We start from the raw sequence: 20,404 nt of genomic DNA on the forward strand, positions 1-20,404 counted from the left end.
CATTAAAACGTACGTATCGATCATATTTCAATCAACTTTCCTTTCTACATTAGTCAGTTATACGAGAAGCTGCTGATTAGTACAGGTCAATGTCTAGGATAGTAATGTTTCAATGGCAAGTTATGAATGACTTTGATGGTTAATGCTCTTTAACTATCAGCAATCCGGTCTTTTATGCATGGTTTTGAATTATTGACTAGGGTTCAATGATTTTTAATGGTACTGGCACTGTTGTACAATAACTACATTATCGCACATGATCAGATGGCATGTGTAACAAAATTACTTTTAGACTCGCTGTATTGATATATTACCGCACCTGGAACCTACTACAAAGTGATCAGAGCATTGAATGGTCTTGAATATTTTCCCGGCAGCATCATCTTAAAGTTTTATGCCCACTTAGATAAAGTTCTTGGTGATATGTATATACATGATTGGAAATACAAACCAGACTGATCATATTTTCTGGGACCAGTTCTAAGGAAATTGGCATTGAATTTCCAATTGGTTTTAGATTCTTGGAACAATGTAATAATCAATCTTCACATCGCACAAAAAAAAGAAATTTATACCGTCTTCAGCCAAAGGCTGCACAGACTGAACGATCACTAACATTAGGCAACGAACAACACGGAATACCCAGTGGCCCAGTGATGAATTTTTCGTTTGACGAAAAGTTTCCACCGACTGGAGCACTGCCCTTCTACGTCCCATGTTCTATATCTATGTGAACCTTATGGGCCGCGGGACAAATATGCATAGAACGGCAGAAAATACTACAATAATTTTCATATGAATTCCCGAAAGAATCCAACCAAAGAGTAATTCTAAAAATTTACTTTATATGAATTCTGCGTAACTAACTACGCCAGGTTTTACTCTAAAGTAATTTTTCATTATGTAGCAATGCATCTAGGATTTTCCTATAATTTAATTTAAGTATACCTAAATAGGTGACTTTTTAACATAATTTCATAGGTATTTTTGTTCAGAATAGAAACCTATATAAATTATTCAAGGGATTTTTCCAAAGATTCTTCCAGAATATTCTCAAAGAGGTCTTGAGACGTCCAAAAGTTTTTTTTTTTCTCATCGATTCTTCCATGAACTTCTCTAAGGATACATCCAGACAAAAAAACACAAATTTCATCAGGCATTTAATAGAAGCTTCATTCTGGGGTTACTCCAGAGATTTCTCTAGGCAACGAGAGTTTTCATTGCCATTGATTATTTTTTGTATTCGTATATCGTGTGGTAAGCATAAGTACGAAGATACTCTGTGGGCCTCACATATCAAGAAACTTCTAAAAGAAAATCATCTATGATATTATCTGAACTGAACCAGGATATGTTAAAAAAGTTTTTATCATGTTATTTGGCTTATTATTTATGTATCTGAAACCCATTCAAAATGTAGTTTAGGTGCTATATCATGAAGTTAAAATATGAATAACGATATGTTACAGTAAAAAAAAACAAGCGAACAAAGCGAAAGCATGCGTTTAAGAATCTGTGCACAAAAAAAAAAAAAAAAATGCATGAAATGGATGAAATGAAAATGGTTAACTATGCACTCAAAAAAACTTTTCATCTCACCTTCATCGGTTGTCAGGTCTGAAAACTTGATTCCACCACTGCAAATGGAAACGACAGTCGGTACCTTATCATTAAGTTATTGGGCAAATTGCATTTGAAATACGATTATTTAAACAGATGTGAACATTGCAATTATGAATATGCAGAATTGAAAGAAAAACTATTGGAACTGAGCTTAAGATTTAATTTGTGTCCGAGCAATACAATAGAAACCATGCTACTGTACAATGGAAAGTGAACAAAAACTATTGAATTAGAAACAAAATCAGGAGGAATATATATCATTAAAATACAAGGGCATATCACTATGTATTGCTCTGAATAATAGAGTAAGGTGGGTCAATACAATTGTATGTGGGTGAAAGAACGTTTTGAACATAATAATGAACAGGCGACACTGAATTTGAGTATTAATACGTTTAAAGTTCTATAATCATCTCGGTTCTAGAATTACATAGTTGAGATAGGACGAGGTGTTCAGGAATTTACATTTCACATTTTTTATTGTCCGATGATTCTAATGCTCCTTTCTTTCAATATATTTTGCTAATGAAACGTTTATTACTGAATATGATAGATTAGAGCTAATTAGATTGAATGATAAAACGACGCTTTTAGAACTGATTTCTTACTTACATATTTGCATTCCCCACCTTATTCTATCATAAAATAAATGACAGCTATGAAGTATATTTTACAGTACATATTGAGTGTCATCCTTATTTTGTCCCAACGTTTAACCCGTGTAGGTTTGAGTGGAAGACAAACTAAAACACTCACCGCTCAGCGAATACTTAAAGAATAACAATTATTTTTTATCAGCATACTGGTACACATATCTAGTTTCTAAAAGTATTAAAAGGATCTGGAGAATATTCATGTGGCCGGAGTTATTCCGTTGGGTCACTAGGTCAGGTCGGGTGAAAATGGTTCTGTGCTTCATTGCCCCTGTAGGTAGGCAAATTGCAGGTCACACATAATTTCCGGAATCGGCTATAATGAGTTTTTAGAAAAATGCATAACCTTAACCTTTTGAGGAGCTATTGAATTGGATAACCATGTGTCCTGCATTTGATTGATCCTATAAAAGACCATTTTCAAATCCCCAAGACGCCTCAAATTAACGATAAAGTGGTCAATTTGTATCTTATCATCTGTGTTAAGCTTATGGGAATGAATTTTAGTGAAATTTCATTTTTGATCTCTACTTTTTAGAGAATTTAAACTGTATAGTATCCAACAAATCTATAGCCTGCTCTTCAGGGCATTAAGTCCATCAAGTTCATTCATTTATAATATTGAATATCAGAGTTTAATATTTTTTGCAAATTAAAATGATTTCCTTTGGAAATATATGAAGATAATTTGGCGTGTCCCAAAAAATTACCTTTTTTTACACGACCTGTCCCAGTTACCCACCGAAATAACTCCGGTGACAGGAATATTCCCGAGTTCCTCTGGTCACTTCTTGAAACTAGATATGTGTACCAGTATACCTGCAAAAAAAAATTGAATTTTGCGTTCATTCAGGCCTATACGGGTTAATAACAATGTGGTTACTTAATTGTAACGATATTTTAGTAATAAGTGATAAATCATTTTTCATAAACGATGTACTAATAGAATTTGTTTCTAATATGAAATATTAGGGTGGTTTAAAAAACAGTTCACGCTCTACACCGCATAAATAATAATAATAATTACAACTTTTATAACACAACAGAAACACATGTATTCCTATCTTTTTTTTAGTTGATGCACATGGCAGGCGTCGAAATATTTTGAGATTTTTTCAACTTGATAACAAAGAAAGAAAATAATCAATTCTAAACAAAAGTACAACAACACATTATAGATCGTTTCAATACAGTTATCACAATTTGAACTTGAACTTCGTGTTCTAAGAGCCGAAGTTTAACTAACACGATTAGATGACGTTATAGGAGACACTCAATAGTTTAGTATTTGAGCCAAAACAAAAAATAAGCCAATGACTCATGTTACTCAGTTTTATCTAAAGCTGCATCCATTGATTACGTCATGAATGCAATATTAGTCAATCTATAAATCTATTTAAAATTTATTTAAAGAATTTTTCCAAGAAAATACAGCTTACAAGTTTAACTTGAAAACAAAACTAAGAACACTTTTTCAAAAATCTTTATTGTATGTCAATATTTAGAACCCCTAAAAATTCACTTCCAGTTTATTATAAATTCTTATTTATTGTTTCTTGTGCTTTTTCAAACAAATGAACACATTTCAAAATCGTTCATCAAAATTTTACTTGTTTTGTAGCATAAATAATTTGATTGTTCTCTCAGACGACATTTATGGAAATATGACATGGAGATTGAACTGCCCATGTTCGCAAGGTCGACGTAAGCGCCATTGATAATTTCACCATGCTAACAACATTAAACAGCGTATGATTGCATATCTATAGAGCGCTTGTTCTAACTCTCATCTAGACTACCTACCTGCGTGGTAAAAATCTTAAAGCATTCTGTATTTTTCATTCAAATGACAAAGCCGAGAATGGCGCATCCTTGGGAACAAGGGCAGTTAATGTAATGTTTCTTTATGTTCAAAATTTATTACTTGTATAAAAAGCCAGTTGAAATTTGAAAATGTTCGAAGGTGAGTATGTATACGAATAAATGCTGTACGTTAAATATTGAAAAAAACTATCATTCACTAAGAAGAATAAGACAAAAATCAAATAAGTTTTAACACATTACATCTATAAAGTACATATTTTAACAGTTTTTTCGTATGCTATATTTTAAACTTTTCGAATGATTGGTCCAAAAATTGAAACAAAAACTCTAATTTCATAATACGTTTTACGTGCTCGATTAATTGATTATCAATCGAGAATAAGAAAGAAAACTATAGATATAGTTCCTCAAAGGGGTTATGGTACAAAGTAAACTGGTAAAACAAAAATGAGACGTAATCAATGGACGTTAAGATGTTTCATAGCTGTCATCTTTTCAATCATAATGAATCTCCAATCTCGATTTTTTCTACTTTTAACTGTACACATTATGCGATATGAAGAACACATTATGATTGAATGTATTCGAGACACAAAATATTGATAAAATGATTCGATTGCGAAAAAATAAACATTAATTCTCAATTCTACGGTTTACTAATTATGTTCACAGGTATTATGAAATCGTACCTGAGGAGTACAGTGGCCGTTTCAGGCACTCGAAACACCTGTAAAAATTAACAAATCGAACAAAACATTCTATAGAACTCTCTATTGTTGCTTTTGTATCTACTCTACTTTTAGGAAGCTGGATAACATTTTTTTAGAATAACGGCGCTACACGACTGTGTTCATTCGTATTTTGTTTTTCGTAGCAAGACACTTCGCTGTTTTAAGGTGAAACAGCTTGGAATCATAATTCAATAATGTACCAAAACTTTGAAGGCACAAATCTCACGAAAGAGGCATCAAACTACAGTGCAATTCCTATTTTAGCTTTGTGCACTAGCAGAAAGCTTAAAATAAGAAGATTGACCTTGTATGTTCATTATTTAAACGGATTTGTGCCTTTGAAATCGTGAGTAGCGGTACAAGCCGGCCATTGTACCTGCCATGTTTGGTTTCCGAGATGTGTCACCTTAAAGCTAATGTAAGACCAATTACATCGTGTACTACTGAGTACACACATAGTGATAGTGAAGCTATCTTGTCAAACACAATAGGAGTGTGTTTGTTTAGTGTTCTTTGGCTTCTTCTATAGTTATTCAGGGGATATAATTGTGAATTGTTATTGGGGCTACCCAGAAGATAAAAGATTTCATAAGGATTCCTCAGCGAATACGACTGGATGGAAGAGGATGGTATCTTTTAGAGCTCTATTTTTTTAGGTTGAGTCAGTATTTTTAGAGATTGTTTCACGCGCTTCTTAAAAATTGCTCCAGGAATTACATTCAAGATACTTTCAAGAATTTAAACTGAAATTTTTCTTGGGAGCTCAAGAAATCATTCCAGACATTCCACCGGAAATTCATCCAGTTATTCATTCATTCGATTTTTGAAATTCAACCATGAAATTCTTTGGAGTTGCTCCAGAGATTCCTCCTAAACTTTCTTTGGGAATTTCTCTGGAAACACTTTGTGGAATTTTCCAACGAAGTCATCTAAGAATTCAACCAAGAATTCTACCAAGGATGTCTTTATGGAATTGTCATTAGAAATTTTTTTAGAAATTGGAGAAAATCTTGAAAGAATCTGGTGAGCATATCTAAACCAAATCTAGATAATATCTTGCAGAATTTTCTGCAAGCATTCTTTGAAACATATCGTTTGAAATCCTTCTGTAATGCTGGGTGGAATTACTTGAATATTTGCTGTAGTATTTGCATACCTCATTTTGTGACTCTTTTACAGACTTCTTCTGCAATTTCCCCAAGAACTTCGTTCAAGTATTCAACCTGAACTTTTTCCATGGAGAATCCCAAAAATTACGCTAGAGATCTAAAAAACATCAGAATTCTTTTTTCAAGAAGGTTAATTTTTCAGTTATTCTTTTATCAACATTCCTAGGATTGCGTCCAAAATTTTCTTTACATCTTTAAAATTTAACAGAAATTTCTTTAAGCATACCGTCAGGAATTGCTCCAGAGTCCTCTGAAAATTTGTCCAGGTGATCTCTGAAAAAGCTCTTGGATTCCTAAAAAAGTCTTCAATAAAAAGTCAACTGATACCCTGGATAAAATTTTGAAGGATTTTCTCAAGGAATTCCAACACTTCGTTTGGTATTCCTGAAGAAATTTCTGCAAGCATTCTTTGAAACATATCGTTTGAAATCCTTTTGTAATGCTGAGTGGAATTACTTGAATATTTGCTGTAGTATTCGCATACCTCACCTTACTTATTTTTACTTAATAAATTATTCTAGAAATGTTGCAAAAACTGCAGGAGTAGTTCCTTGACGAAATTTAAGAATAAATTCTGGAGGAACTTTATAAGGAATCCCTGGACAAACAAATTGGGGAAAGCTTGAAAGAGGTCGTAGCAGATTTCCTGGGGTAATCCTCAAGGAATTCTTGGGGGAAGACGTAGATCAACTCTTGTTGAAATTCATATATGAAGGCTGAAAGAATAACTGACAAATTCGGCGTTGAAACGCCTGGTGGAATTTTTCTAGCGTTTCCTGGAAAATCCCTAAACGAATATCTTCAAACACTTCCTAGAGTAACTCAAAAAATCAAAGGAATAATGTTTCCCATCCCTGGAGAAAATCCTGGGATAGTCCTAGGGAAAATTTTCAGAGGAAATTACTGGAAGTAGAAGCATTGGAGCACTCAACAATGTCCTGAAGCGAATTGCGGAGATATTTCACTAAGTATCTTTTGAAAGATCGCTGCATCAAATGTTCCTGCGGAAAAGCTCAGATAAATGACTAGAAGGAATTTCTGAGGGTTTCCTCGAGGAAGCTGATCATAAATGAGAACCATGGGAATAGTCGCATGAGAGTTACTCGAAGTTATTTTGGAGCCTAGTGAATTTTGCATTATGATTCACTGCAAGCCGAAAAAAAGAAACAAAAATGACTTAACGAGGCCATTTTTATTGAAAAAGAGACCTTCCATTGAAAAATAGAGACCTTTAAGAGACTTGCGTTAAGGTGAAACATCTCGGAATTCGAAAATTGCAATGGCCTATTTGTGTCTTTACTCACGTTTTCAAAGGCACAAAACTGGAGAAATAGTTGGCAAACATTTCTGATCTTCTTATTTTAAGCTATCTGCTAGTGCACACAGCCAAAATAAAAAGTGCACTGTGGTTGGATGCTGTTTTCGCGAGATTTATGCCTAAGAAGTTTTAGTGCAATATTAGAAGTTGATTCCAAACTGTTTCGCCTTAAAGTAATGACCAATTGCGTTAAAGTTGTGACCAAGACCTAATACCTAGCCCTGAGTGTTGATTACCAAAGACTTTCACGACTTCGAATTATACCGACTAAATGTACATATTAGATATTTATAATGTCTATAACATCAATACAAAAAGAATAAAAATACACACCGAATGAATCCTTAACTGTCATCGAATAAATAAATTCAGCTCAATTTTCATTATACCAATGTTCTTTTAAAAATATTGTGAAATTTAAATTGTCCAAGAAAAACTTAACAAATATTTCAGACAAATATTTAGCTCAGCAAGGACAAAACACACTGAAGATATCGTTTTAGACTTGCAGCTCAATGTCTTCTTTTTACAAGTGGATCCCCCCTTTTACTTTTCGTCTTCTGGTAAATCATTTCCTACCGGTCTCCTTGAAAAAGTCACCAAACAAATTAGTCCTACCTATGTATTGTTCTCTGAAATCAACATGTACTATGAACTGTCCTGTACTCAGAAATGCTTGCCAAAAAAATATACAAACGAACACAGTTTTCTATCATCCAAGACGATTCGGTAACGCGATCGCGCGACTACGGTAAGCTAGTGGATCTTCATGAGCCTGTTTTGTGGTGGATGTACGAACACGAAAATAGAATGATTTACACTACAGACAACGGACCGAACCGACCGATCGTCTTCTTGTTTTGCTATGAGAAAAAGATACCGCGCGCAGCTCTTGTGGGGGTATCCCGCCACTACACTATCATAGCCAAGGAACGATAAATGCTCGACATAATGGCAATAGTAGAGAAGATATTGGCACAACTCACGAGTTGGTCATGATGTCAGCGGTAACTTACCTTCCATCCGAGGTTTTCAAAGAAAGTGCACAACCGTGCCTGACCGGTCGTCTTACCGCCACAAGGTCCTGGAAAGAGCAGTGGAAACAAAGATGAATTGATTAGGTCTTTTGCATGGTTTTGTTGCAATGGTGCATATTTATTTGCAATTGCTGATCGAAACTTTAAAACTTTTTGAATGTTGAGTGTTATTTTATTGGAATGTTAGCAAACTGCTTGAAACAACCTTTTTCATATTTTTGAGTTATTGACTCTCATAAGCATTCAATTTAAAACCTTGTATCTAAGCATTTTTAACAAAAAGTATCCTCATTAGAGAGTCGTATCTTAATTCCAACATACATTGATGGACAAAACATTTAGATCACCTAACTTAAATGTTTCCTCTTCTTCTTGGCATTACATCCTCACTGGGACAGAGCCTGCTTCTCAGCTTAGTGTTATTATGAGCACTTCCACAGTTATCAACTGAGACCTTTCTTTGCCAAACTTGCCATTTTCGCATTCGTACAGTGCTGTTCTGAATAATAGCAGCGCATGTCGATTTTCATACAAAATGCTCAACTTTGACATGCTGTAGTTTTGTTCTCTTTCAAGCAATCGAGCTGAAATTCTCTCCACAGAGCTACAAATATGATCAATTTTGTAACTACAAAATATCAGTTTTTCTGAGTCCCTGCCGAAAAGTGAGACACTAGGTGAAATTTTTCGAAAAAATATCAGTTTTTCTTCTACAAATATTTTAAACATTTTCGGTTTAGGTGTGGGTTTGATAAGTAGGAGGAGATTGTTCCAATGGTAAGTGATATACAATTTAAAACTATAATGTTAAGCCGAAATTCAAATTTTTAAAACTGCTATTTTTTTGAACAATTTCACCTAGTATCTCACTTTCCGGCAGGGGCTTAGAAAATTTTGAAATTTTGTGTTTACAAAATTGGGCATATTTGTAATTCTGTGGAGAAAATTCAACTCGATTGCTTGAAAGGGAACAAAACTACAGCATGTCAAAGTTGAGCATTTTGTATGAAAATTGACATGCGCTGCTATTATTCAGAACAGCACTGTATATCGTGTGGCATGGCAGGTACGATGATAACTCTATGCCCAGGAAAGTCAAGGAAATTCCCATTATAAAAATATCCTGGACCGACCGGGATTCGAACCCAGACACCATCAGCATGGCATTGCTTGGTAGCCGCGGACTCTAACCACTCGGCTAAGGAAGCCTACATGCACCTACATTATGGACCCTCTTCTGGTTCAACTCAGAAAATTATTCAAATAACTGTAGGTATATATGCACCTCAGATCGAATACTAACCAAAAAAATATGAATTATGAATACAAAACAGAAACCCAACATGAAAAAAGTATGTAATGAGATCTTTGTTCCTCATTTCTCTAAGAATGATTATTAGATATTTGTGGAGTCCCTTGACATTACGAAAAGTATTACTGCTCGTTTTACTGTGGATTTCTTTCACATATTACTTCAAAGATCTCTTCAAGAGGTTGTTTTGTAATTTTTCAATGTTCTTCTAAGAATTTAGCATTGGAAACCTTCAAAAATTCAATCTGAAGTTTGTTTGAGGACAACTATAGAAACTACTTCGGAGATTCCATAATGAATCCCTCCAAAGACCGTTGGATACATTTTCAATGGAAGTCTCATGTTCTCATAAAATATATTAATTGATTCCCTTGGACTTTCTCCAACATTCCGTTTAGAGCATCTTTAAAATTTATTCAGAAATTCCTGTTTTTTTTATTTCCCAAAGAAATCTAAAAAACCTTAGTTATTCTTAGTTACCTAGTTAGTCAAGGATTTGTTTCAGATTTATTTGGAGGAAATTTTGAGAAATATCCGCGTGGAATTTCTCATTTTCATTTTCATTTTCATTTTGCAGCGTTTGGTGGGGCAATGAGAGCGCAAGTCAGTCCAAAGCCGGGGTAAGGGATAGGTAATGGCCGTAATAGTCTATGCGGACCACTTGAACACCATCGGAAAGGATAAGAAGGGTTGGGGTAGGGTATAGGGAATGGAGAAGACTTGACACAGTAATGCGATTAATGCTGCAAAATGTAAATGTGCTGAAAGCAATTTAATTTGAGTTTTGAAGTTTGATTTGACTTATTAAAATTCCAAATAGATCGGCCATTGTACAAGTAAGAAAGAATATGCTGATCGCTTTCTAGAAATTTTATAAACAACAAAATAATAACAATATGAGAGTGATGCTAAGGGCACAATGCGACGCTTTAGGAAATTTTGATACTGAATGAACATTACTATACAGAGCGCAATTTAATCGATGGTGATAACTTTACAAACTTTATCTGTTTTTACACTGATTGACGATGCTGATTTATGTAAAAATATTTAAAAAATATTTGATATTAGTTCATTTGTTTGTGTGATCTAGGTGTTAATAATGGAAAAAATTTACATACCCTTGATTAAATACTTCCCTGACCAGAAATATTATATTTTGAGCGCCCTTTTCGAAGCTATTCTATCCAGGTATCCCAATTCTTATTGTGCATGCTCATGCATTATATTAGTGATGCTCATAATCATGCAACAGATAAGAAGGAGAGAAAAAGAGAATATAGGAACAGTGATTAGTAATGAGTTAATTATGTAGTTTTGTTAGAATTATAAACAATTAAACAGCAGTAATGAATAACTTATAAAATTACTTTGCAGCATAGCTGAGCCTTTCGGAACGTAAGACCGATGTATAAAAATAATTTGTTTCGAAATTGTCCGCGTGGTCTTCTAGTGCCCCTATTAGATCAGAATCAGTCATAGACATACATATCGAATGCTCGCCATGACCCTATGACCAACATTTGTATATGTATAGACTTAGCTGATGTGGCTTTTCTAATAGGTAGTTCTTTCACTCATTGATTGTCTTCAAAACCTTGTCAAGTATAGAAAATTGATTTTATTTCATTTATTACTACATTAAAGCTACATTGTACTTATTAAGTATTAGGTATTATTTTATGTTTTTATCACTATTGATATTATCAAGGCCAGAATTCCCAGTGAGTGAAGAATTTTATAGTACTAGAACACCATAGAAGATCGCTTAACATTACCTAATCATGGAACGGCTTTTTGCTCTATTATTTTAGGTAGATGCTATTGATCTCCCTTTGCTCCTATCCGCAACCCGGTGCACGCGCCCTGTTGGTTTTCGAAAACCTCGTAGAAGATTACAAACCGTCAATGGCATTCCCAATCACTACCCCACATTGCACATTCAAGGGTCTGATTGTGCTCCTAATCCACCCTCAGTCTGTAATCTTCTCGCCAGTTTGAAATTATATTTTCCCGAAGTGAAAGTAATTTTGATGAGTGATAGCGTAGTGCAGCCCAACTGCATAGTACAGTAGTTTAACCAGAATCTTTAGGTCAGAAGATAATATCTAAATTTTGTAATAAAAAGGTTGCCATTGCTTTGAAATTTACCCAACATCTAATCAAAACTACTAACAACAGCGATCAATTATCAAAATTCATCGCTCCCTGGAAAATATAATCCCAAGCCCAGGGAGAAATATCCGCGTGGAATTTCTAAACAAAATTTTGGTGTGAGTTCTAAGTATGCCTTGATAAACTGCTATGAGCATCTATGAAAGAACTCCTATATTCTTAAAGAAATTCTTCTTAGGATATTTTTAATAAGACGCTAAAAACCCTCGAATCTTTGAAGAAATTTAAGTATGAGTAATTAGAAAAATACATGCAATAATGGCTGTAGTAATAATTGATATGGAACCTTGAATGAAGTTTTGAAGAATACACGGAGTTTGGAAATATTATTTGAAAAATTATTAAAAAACGTTTGAACCACAGCAATAATATTTTGATGACATGCTGGGGAAATTCTGAGAGAAATTTCTGGAAGAACTTAATGTAGGAAATCCAGATCGATTATTTTTAAGGAATTCTTGGAAAAGTTTATTGAAGATTTCATCGAATAATGTCTGAGGGGCCCAGATAGCCGTAGCGGTAAACGCGCAGCTAATCAGCAAGACCGAATCCCACCGGTCGAGGATCTTTTCGGGTTGGAAATTTTCTCGACTTCCCAGGGCATAGAGTATCTTCGTACCTGCCACACGAAATACGCATGCAAAAATGGTCATTGGCATCGGAAGCTCTCAGTTAATAACTGTGGAAGTGCTCATAAGAACACTAAGCTGAGAAGCAGGCTCTGTCCCAGTGGGGACGTAACGCCAGAAAGAAGAAGAAGATGTCTAAAGGAATTTTCGAAGCAATTTCTGAAAGTAATCGTGGATGATTTTTTTTTATAGAATCTTTATAAAAAAATGAAAAATATCGACGTATTATTGTAGGGTTTCGTGGAAAAGTATGTTACCTACGTTACAAATGTTAAGCCAATGGGACCTTCCTCAGCCGAGTGGTTAGCCTCCGCGGCTACAAAGCAAAGCCATGTTGAAGGTGTCTGCTTAGACCCAACTCCACTACAAGTGTCGAAACTATGGAATAAATCTTTGTGGCAGAATTTCTTTGGGATATGTGGTAAATCTCCTAAATGTAACAACTGGGAAAATCGGTGAGTGAGTCAGTAGAAAACATGTAGAGGAAATCCTAGGATAATCGCCGTCTTTTTTTTTCATAGTAATCTATGGGAAAATTATTATGTTTCAGAGCTCTAGGATTTTCTTGACAAAATTTGTGGAGAAATTAGTTTAAGCAACCCTTGATAAACTGCTGATAACATCCCTGGAGAAGTTCATAGAGATATTCCAGAAAGAATCACTAGAATACCTGAAATATTCTTCGAAATTTCCTCCAGAACTTGTAGAATAGTCGAAAAACAATTTGGAATGTTTTCAACCAACTTTCATATGCTCACAACCGATACCCAACTGTAAATGGGAACTGTACCTGCTTTAAAAACTTACGTTTTGCATCCATATTTAAACATGTTTTATGTTGGATAAATAAAAAGTCGTTGGAAATTTTAAAGACTGAACGTCTCTAGCAGCGAAAATTTTTATGATTGAAAAGATTTCTGTCACAACATATGTAAATATATTATATTACAGTGGGATTCCGTTTTTTGGCATGATCCATTTCTGCCAATCCCCGATTTTGACAACATTTTTGAATACAATTAAAATTTGTAAGAGTTTGTTATTATCATCATATCTGTTACTTTGGTCATGTGAACAACAGGTCAGCAACATACCGACTACATTCCAGAGCTCCATCTTCGTCGAAATTTCCCTAAATCGTAAGCGCTTTTCTACTTCGGGATAGTCATTGGTCATGCATTCGCAACGTTTCATGATGAGGTCATTGATCTCCACCTAGAACCCAACCTCTTTTATCAGAAATTCATTCTGTGTGACCAGCCCACTTAAGTGTGCCAGTAGGGGATATACATAAAATAATATTTTTATTTTTATTTGGAACAGCTAGTTTCAACAAAACACATGCACCGAAACAAGAGTGATACCGTAGTTACGGTATACATCGTAGATTGGATATTAGCACAGGAGCAATAACAATTATATGACTCACACAGAGTTTCGAACATAAATTTTGTCTCACCTTTTCAGCTCACAGTTCTTATTATTATCGAATTACATACATTGCGTATGTTAAAACACATCGCAGCATTAGAGACAAATAAAGCATGAAGTCATGTGTCTTAACTTTCGAGGAATCCAGTGCGCATCGTACCTTCGTGCTGTGCGTACATGAATTCTCTCTGCTCTTGGAAGTTTTCTTAAAAACTACCTAAAGCAATAAAACAGTGCTTCTCAGTGCTACAAAAACAGTACTTTTCAGTGCTAAAATTTAGAACGGTACTTTTCAGTGCTACTAAAACAGTACTTTTCAATACTTTTTTTCTACTATTGATCCATTTACGATCCTTGTTTGGACCCGTGCCTTCGATTTTTCGTTGGACCCGCTGGCGAAAGCTAGCGGTGGTAATCCTTCTTGGACACCGTCTTGGGAAAAAACCTCTCGAAGGTCACGTCTTCTTTTGTTTATCAACTAAACATGGTATCAACAACAAACAAAAGGAAGGGTGAATCTCTGAATTCACAATTTTCTTCCAAAAAAGTGGGATTTAAAACTGTCACTAAACATGACAAGAGTGGAAGAAAGGACGTTTCTCCGGGATGCGAACTTTCTTCCAAGGGTCAAATGAATAATTGTATCGAAATGAGCAATCAGTTCGATGCTTCAGACAAATTTTCCGAACACCAAATCGAAGCAGCCTCTAGCCCAGGCTCTTTGATTCAAGTGAGGAAGCAAAGAGTGCCGCCTATCGTGGTCAGTTGTTCCGAATTTGGGGGATTTAGGCAGGAGATCTTGAACTCCATTAGGGGAATCATGGTATCCTTCCAAATCGCAAAGAAAGGAGACTGTCGCGTTTTGCCGGAAACTCTTAAATATCGAGAACTTCTTCTCAAACATCTTGAAGAGAAGAAGCAAAAACTTTTTACTCATGACGACAAAACTGAACGTTTGTTCAAAGTTGTCTTGAAAGGTCTCTCAAGTGACTATAAGTCACCTGAAGAGATCAAAAATGGAATAAATGATTTAGGTACTTGGATTTTCCCCAGACCAAGTAATCATTATGAAAAAGAGAACCCAATCTGGCATTTTTCGGAAAGGGCTTTCTCAAGAATTTTATTTAGTTCACTGCTAATATCAACGCACCCCCTAGCCATGGCCAATCTGCGTTGTTTACACAAACATCCCTATAAACCCCACGCTGGGGATTTTATTTAGTTCACTGTAACAAAAGAGAACTAAATAACATTAAAGCTTTAGAAAAAGCAAAACTTTTGTTCGATGTCCGTGTGACGTGGGAACATTTCCAGAAACCTGGAGAAAATTACCAGAACCCCACTCAGTGCCGTCGCATAGCATAGCATAGCATAGACTGACTGTACATGTCAATGGTTGCTACTCCGTGATTGATCGGAACTGGTAATAATTGCACTGCGATCCAAATGAATAAAGGATGGGAGTTTCCGCTTACTCTCGGAGTGCAATTTTAGCAGATCTAATATTATTGATCAATAACGGCGCCGGCCAAGTCCTTACAGTCAGTTGGGATAGGGAAGGAATGTTAGGGTGTAATGATTGTTGCTTCTAGAGACCGAGAATACCTCTGCATCTCCACAATCACCACGGGAAGGGTGTTTATTAGTGGGGAAGGAAAAGATCTGGGAGTCACCTTTGGTCGGTGATGCGATCCATGGATAAGGAGGAAAAATACGGTTTATACTTAAAGCTAGTTTTTAGTTTTGTCTCAAAAAGTACTTGGTAGAAGATTTGAAATAAACGTCAACATCTGTAATGTCGAACCATTCAAAAGAAGTTTTTATTAATAAAAAAATATGCGTATATTTTAAATTATATGAAACAGGTATAATGCCGACACTTGTAGTGAAGAACCATACATAGTTTGTTTGAAAATTACATAAAAGTATTACTGAACATTTATGCCTCAAGAAGAAAAGTCTTTGGTAGAAGTTTCAAAATAAACGTCGACATTAATAATGTCGAACAATTAAAAAAATATCTTAAGGAATATCAAAAAGTTTCTATGTTTATTAGAATTGTATAATACAGGCATAATGCCGACACTTGTAGTGACGAACCATACAAAGTTTGATTGAATATTAGAAAAAGTAACGATTACATGAAAAAATGTGTTATCATAAGCATGAAACGAGCTCACCAGTTGGTAATCCATCCTCGACTGAACACGAATATCTTTTCGCACTCACACAGCGCGAACAGCAAAACTTCTCGGCGCCTCGAAAACGAACCGTCTTGCTTGGGCTTTCCAAAACACTGCCCAGCACAACACGCGAACCGAAAACCAAACTCCCGGCGTCCCGAAAACGAAGCGTCTTGTTTGGGCTTTCCAAAACACTGCCCAGCAAAACCGGGAACTGAAATCCAAACTCCCGGCGTCCCGAAAACGAAGCGTCTTGTTTGGGCTTTCCAAAACACTGCCCAGCATAACCCGTGAACCGAAAACCGAACTCCCGGCGACCCGAAAACGAAGCGTCTTGCTTGAGCTTTCCAAATCACTGCCCAGCAAAACCCGCGAACCGAAAACCAAACTCCTGGCGTCCCGAAAACGAAGCGTCTTGTTTGGGCTTTCCAAAACACTGCCCAGCAAAACCCGCAAACTGAAATCGAAACTCCTGGCGTCCCGAAAAGCGTCTTGCTTGGGCTTTCCAAAAAACCCAGAACCCCACTCAGTGCCGTCGGTGCCAAAAGTGGGGTAATGATACAAAAAATTGTCGCATGGATGCTAAATGCATGATTTGTGGAGGTTCTTCTCACGCCAAGGACGTCTGTCCAGTGAAGGAAGATACCACCAAGTTCATATGCTCTAATTGTGGGGCTAATCATAAGTCAAATTTTTGGAATTACCCTTCACGCAAAAGAGTCATTGAGGCTCGTGCCAGGCAGATGAAGGATAATATCCGTTACGATAACGGTCGTTTCCGGAATTTGCCTGGTAGAGTATCGAACAATGCTCATTTTTCAGTTAACGATCGCTTGATTAGGAATCATACCCATCAGGAAGATCATAATCATGCTCATTCATAAGCTAATTTTAATCCGTCGGGTAGCCGTTTGAATCCTTCAATTTCGAATGTATCTATCATTGGTGACTTTAATGCCAAACATCGGTCATGGAATAATTCTCAAAGTAATTCCAACGGCAGAGTTTTTTTTATGAGTGCTCTTCAGGATATTTCTCAATTCAATACCCTGATAGCCCTACATGTTTTTCCTCTTCTAGAAATCCTTCTACGGTTGATTTGGTCTTAACCGACTCTAGTCATCTTTGTAGCCAATTAGTTACTCATGCTGATTTTGATTCCGATCATGTCCCTGTTACATATCAAATATCCCATGAAACGATTCTCAATCCTATCAGCTCCACTTTCAATTATTTACGAGCCGACTGGAATACATATGAAACGTATGCAGGCATTGCATTCCATCTCATCATTTGATCATCTGAGAGAGATTCGGATTGAATAACAAGATATCATCTGAGCGCTCTTTGATCGATCTTTCTTCAATATCTTCAGTTCATTTGATGCTAGATGAAATCATTGAAACTCAGCAGTCTATGCACAAGTAATCATTATAAAAAAAAAACTGTCGTACTCAGTGACAGTTTTGGATAGAAATTCAGAGTGCAACAATGAATACAGCGGGATACTCTGAAATCCATAACAATAAATTGAAGAGAAATCCATAGAAGTAAGTGAATGCCTGTGTGTCATGCGTGGATGGTGTTAATTTTTTATTAAATTTTCTTTGATTTTGCTTGTAGATTTGCAAACTACCGAGATATGCCATTGGTGCTTGGAGCCCTTATAAATTTAATAAGCCGTAAATGTATCTATTTACGATTAATCGTATACTCTCTTTAGGATTTACTACAAACGATGTGTTAATCAAGAATATTGGACGACGAAACTCTGTGCGTACGAAAAGATCTCTAAAACAAACTATATGTATAATGCCAATTATTTCACGAGAAATGTACAAAAGATCTTGCAATATAATAGTTATCCTACGTAATAAACAAATAAATATATACACATTCAGTTGAACCACACACGATCTTTGTCAAAACAAATATTAGCAAAATTTTTAATTAATACAATTCTCAATGGTCCGCTCAATCCACAAGCAAAAGATCCCACCGTTAATTCAATAATCACACGAATTTTGTCATAGATGATGGGTCAGTCACTGTTTCCATCAAATGCCTCATAAGAAATTTGCAAACGTATTTGGCCTCAAATACGCTAGACGTCTTGCAAATATTCGCCAGTTATCTCGTCAGGAATTCGTACACAAAGATCTCTCAAGAATCAGACAGAGGAAGGGTCTAAAATCCCGAAAACGATGGAAGTCTTCATTGAATCTTCCATGATCTACAATCACATTTTGAAGAAGTTTTCAAATTTTGAGTCGCAGTGGATGTAATCTGTAATGTGAACATAGAAAGCGGTCATGGGAGATATCTATCGTTAAGAATATATAAAAGATACAGTTAGAAAACTTTAAACGATCTGTAACTTTATCATTGAAGTTCATGATTCGAAATACGATACAATCAGGCGGCCGTGCGGTAAATTGTTTAGCAAAAACAGATTGAAGCACCATCTCCACACCAAACTCTTGTCAACAACATCTTTTGAAGTATCAGATCGAAAGATTGAATCACATCAAAGCGCTCTTGGATTGAGGATAATATCTCTCCACCATCCAAAGATGATCTTAGTGATCAGATGAGTTTGTAATGCCTGAACGTATGTTGACTCTAATCTTGATGTTAACATTTCTTTAGAAACTAAACTTGATATTGACAATGCTCTTGAAACTTTAACAAATTCCATTGTTGAAGCCAGGAGCATTGCAATTCCAAAATGTGAAGTAAAATTTGAATCCGTTATTATAGACGATGATCTTAAACTCTTGATCCGTCTTAAAAACGTGAGGAGAAGGCAATTTCAACGCACTCGTGATCCTGCTATGAAAATTATATGGCAGGATTTGCAGAAAGAAATCAAGAAACGTTTTGCAAATTTCTTCTTCTTCTTCTTTCTGGCGTTACGTCCCCACTGGGACAGAGCCTGCTTCTCAGCTTAGTGTTCTTATGAGCACTTCCACAGTTATTAACTGAGAGCTTACTATGCCAATGACCATTTTTGCATGTGTATATCGTGTGGCAGGTACGAAGATACTCTATGCCCTGAGAAGTCGAGAAAATTTCCAACCCGAAAAGATCCTCGACCAGTGGGATTCGAACTCACGACCCTCAGCTTGGTCTTGCTGAATAGCTGCGCATTTACCGCTACGGCTATCTGGGCCCCTATTTTTTTATATTTTCAAAACTTGTGTTTCTTAAATCTGTTTTGCAGATTTAAGAAACACAAGTTTTGAAAATATAATTTCTCAATTGGACCCTGGCTCTAAGCCCTTTTGGAAATTATCTAAAATCTTGAAAAAAGCGCCAATATTGGCCAATAGCCAATACCGGCATTGAAAGAGGAAAACAAATTATTACTAACTAATTGCGAAAATGCTCAAAAACTTGCTATGCAGTTTGTAAGTGCGCACAATTTTAATTTAGGACTTACTAGTCCAATTGAAAATCAAGTTACTCAGGACTTCGAAAATATTCTCAATCAAGAGAACGTTTTCGAAAATGTCTGGGAGACTGATTTGGAAGAAGTGAGAACATATGAAAGCTCCTGCACCCAAAAGTTGAAACCGTCATTATAGGCGTTTTCTGCGTCTATTGATGGCGGAAAAGTGTTCTTCTGAGCGACATGACGTTTTTGAGCGTCTATTGATAGGCAGATAATCCGGTCATTGAGTCGAGCAGTTTTTACGGTACAAATGGGGAAGTACAACTTGATATGCTTTTTGAACCACGCATACCAACAAGCGGGTTTAGTGCTGTGGTATAGTATTTGGTTCTCACGCTCATGACCATGGATCGATCCTGGTTGATGTCGCATGTGTATTTTTTTCATGTGCGTGCATCACCAACACATGTATTAAAAAATAAAACTTCCACACATATGCCTCTTTTAAGTGCATGCATTGGAAGTATGGAAATACGCAAAAAACCGAAAGGGTGCAAACCATATTCGAACCATAATCATCGGATCGACTAGCACACTGTGTATCTACTGCTCCAAACTTACTACTGAAATGAAGAGTAACCAAAGTCGATGTGGTTTTACGTTTCATATGCATGATTGCTCATGCTGTTGATAAACATGTGAACATGTGTTATCCCCAGCAAAATAAAGATATACAGTCAAGTCTCCTTTAAAGCATTAATCATCGTATGTTGAACAAGTTTAATGTATATTCATAATAATTAATCACCTACCAGAGTAGCCACATTCTCTATTGTAGAACTTACTTAAGGACTGTTCATTTTATAAAGTGGACACCTTGTGCATGCTATATCTTTATAATATATCAATAGAATCGTAATCGGTT

General features: G+C 35.8%; 1 protein-coding gene across 4 annotated transcripts in view; it reads right to left on the reverse strand.

The window, feature by feature from the left end:
• LOC5573556 (TRPL translocation defect protein 14) overlaps positions 1–20,404 on the reverse strand; it is a 93,782-nt gene that overhangs the window by 52,458 nt on the left and 20,920 nt on the right. For all 4 annotated transcript variants that reach the window (XM_021844021.1, XM_021844022.1, XM_021844019.1 and 1 more), the window contains exons 3-5: positions 8,335–8,402; positions 4,790–4,827; positions 1,600–1,637 (exon numbers count right to left, since the gene is read on the reverse strand). In XM_021844021.1, the coding sequence (XP_021699713.1) occupies positions 1,600–1,637; positions 4,790–4,827; positions 8,335–8,402 (144 nt within the window). The remainder of the gene's footprint in view (positions 1–1,599; positions 1,638–4,789; positions 4,828–8,334; positions 8,403–20,404) is intronic.

The sequence above is a fragment of the Aedes aegypti genome, chromosome 2 (genome assembly GCF_002204515.2).
Source record: "Aedes aegypti strain LVP_AGWG chromosome 2, AaegL5.0 Primary Assembly, whole genome shotgun sequence".
Classification (NCBI taxonomy): domain Eukaryota; kingdom Metazoa; phylum Arthropoda; class Insecta; order Diptera; family Culicidae; genus Aedes; species Aedes aegypti.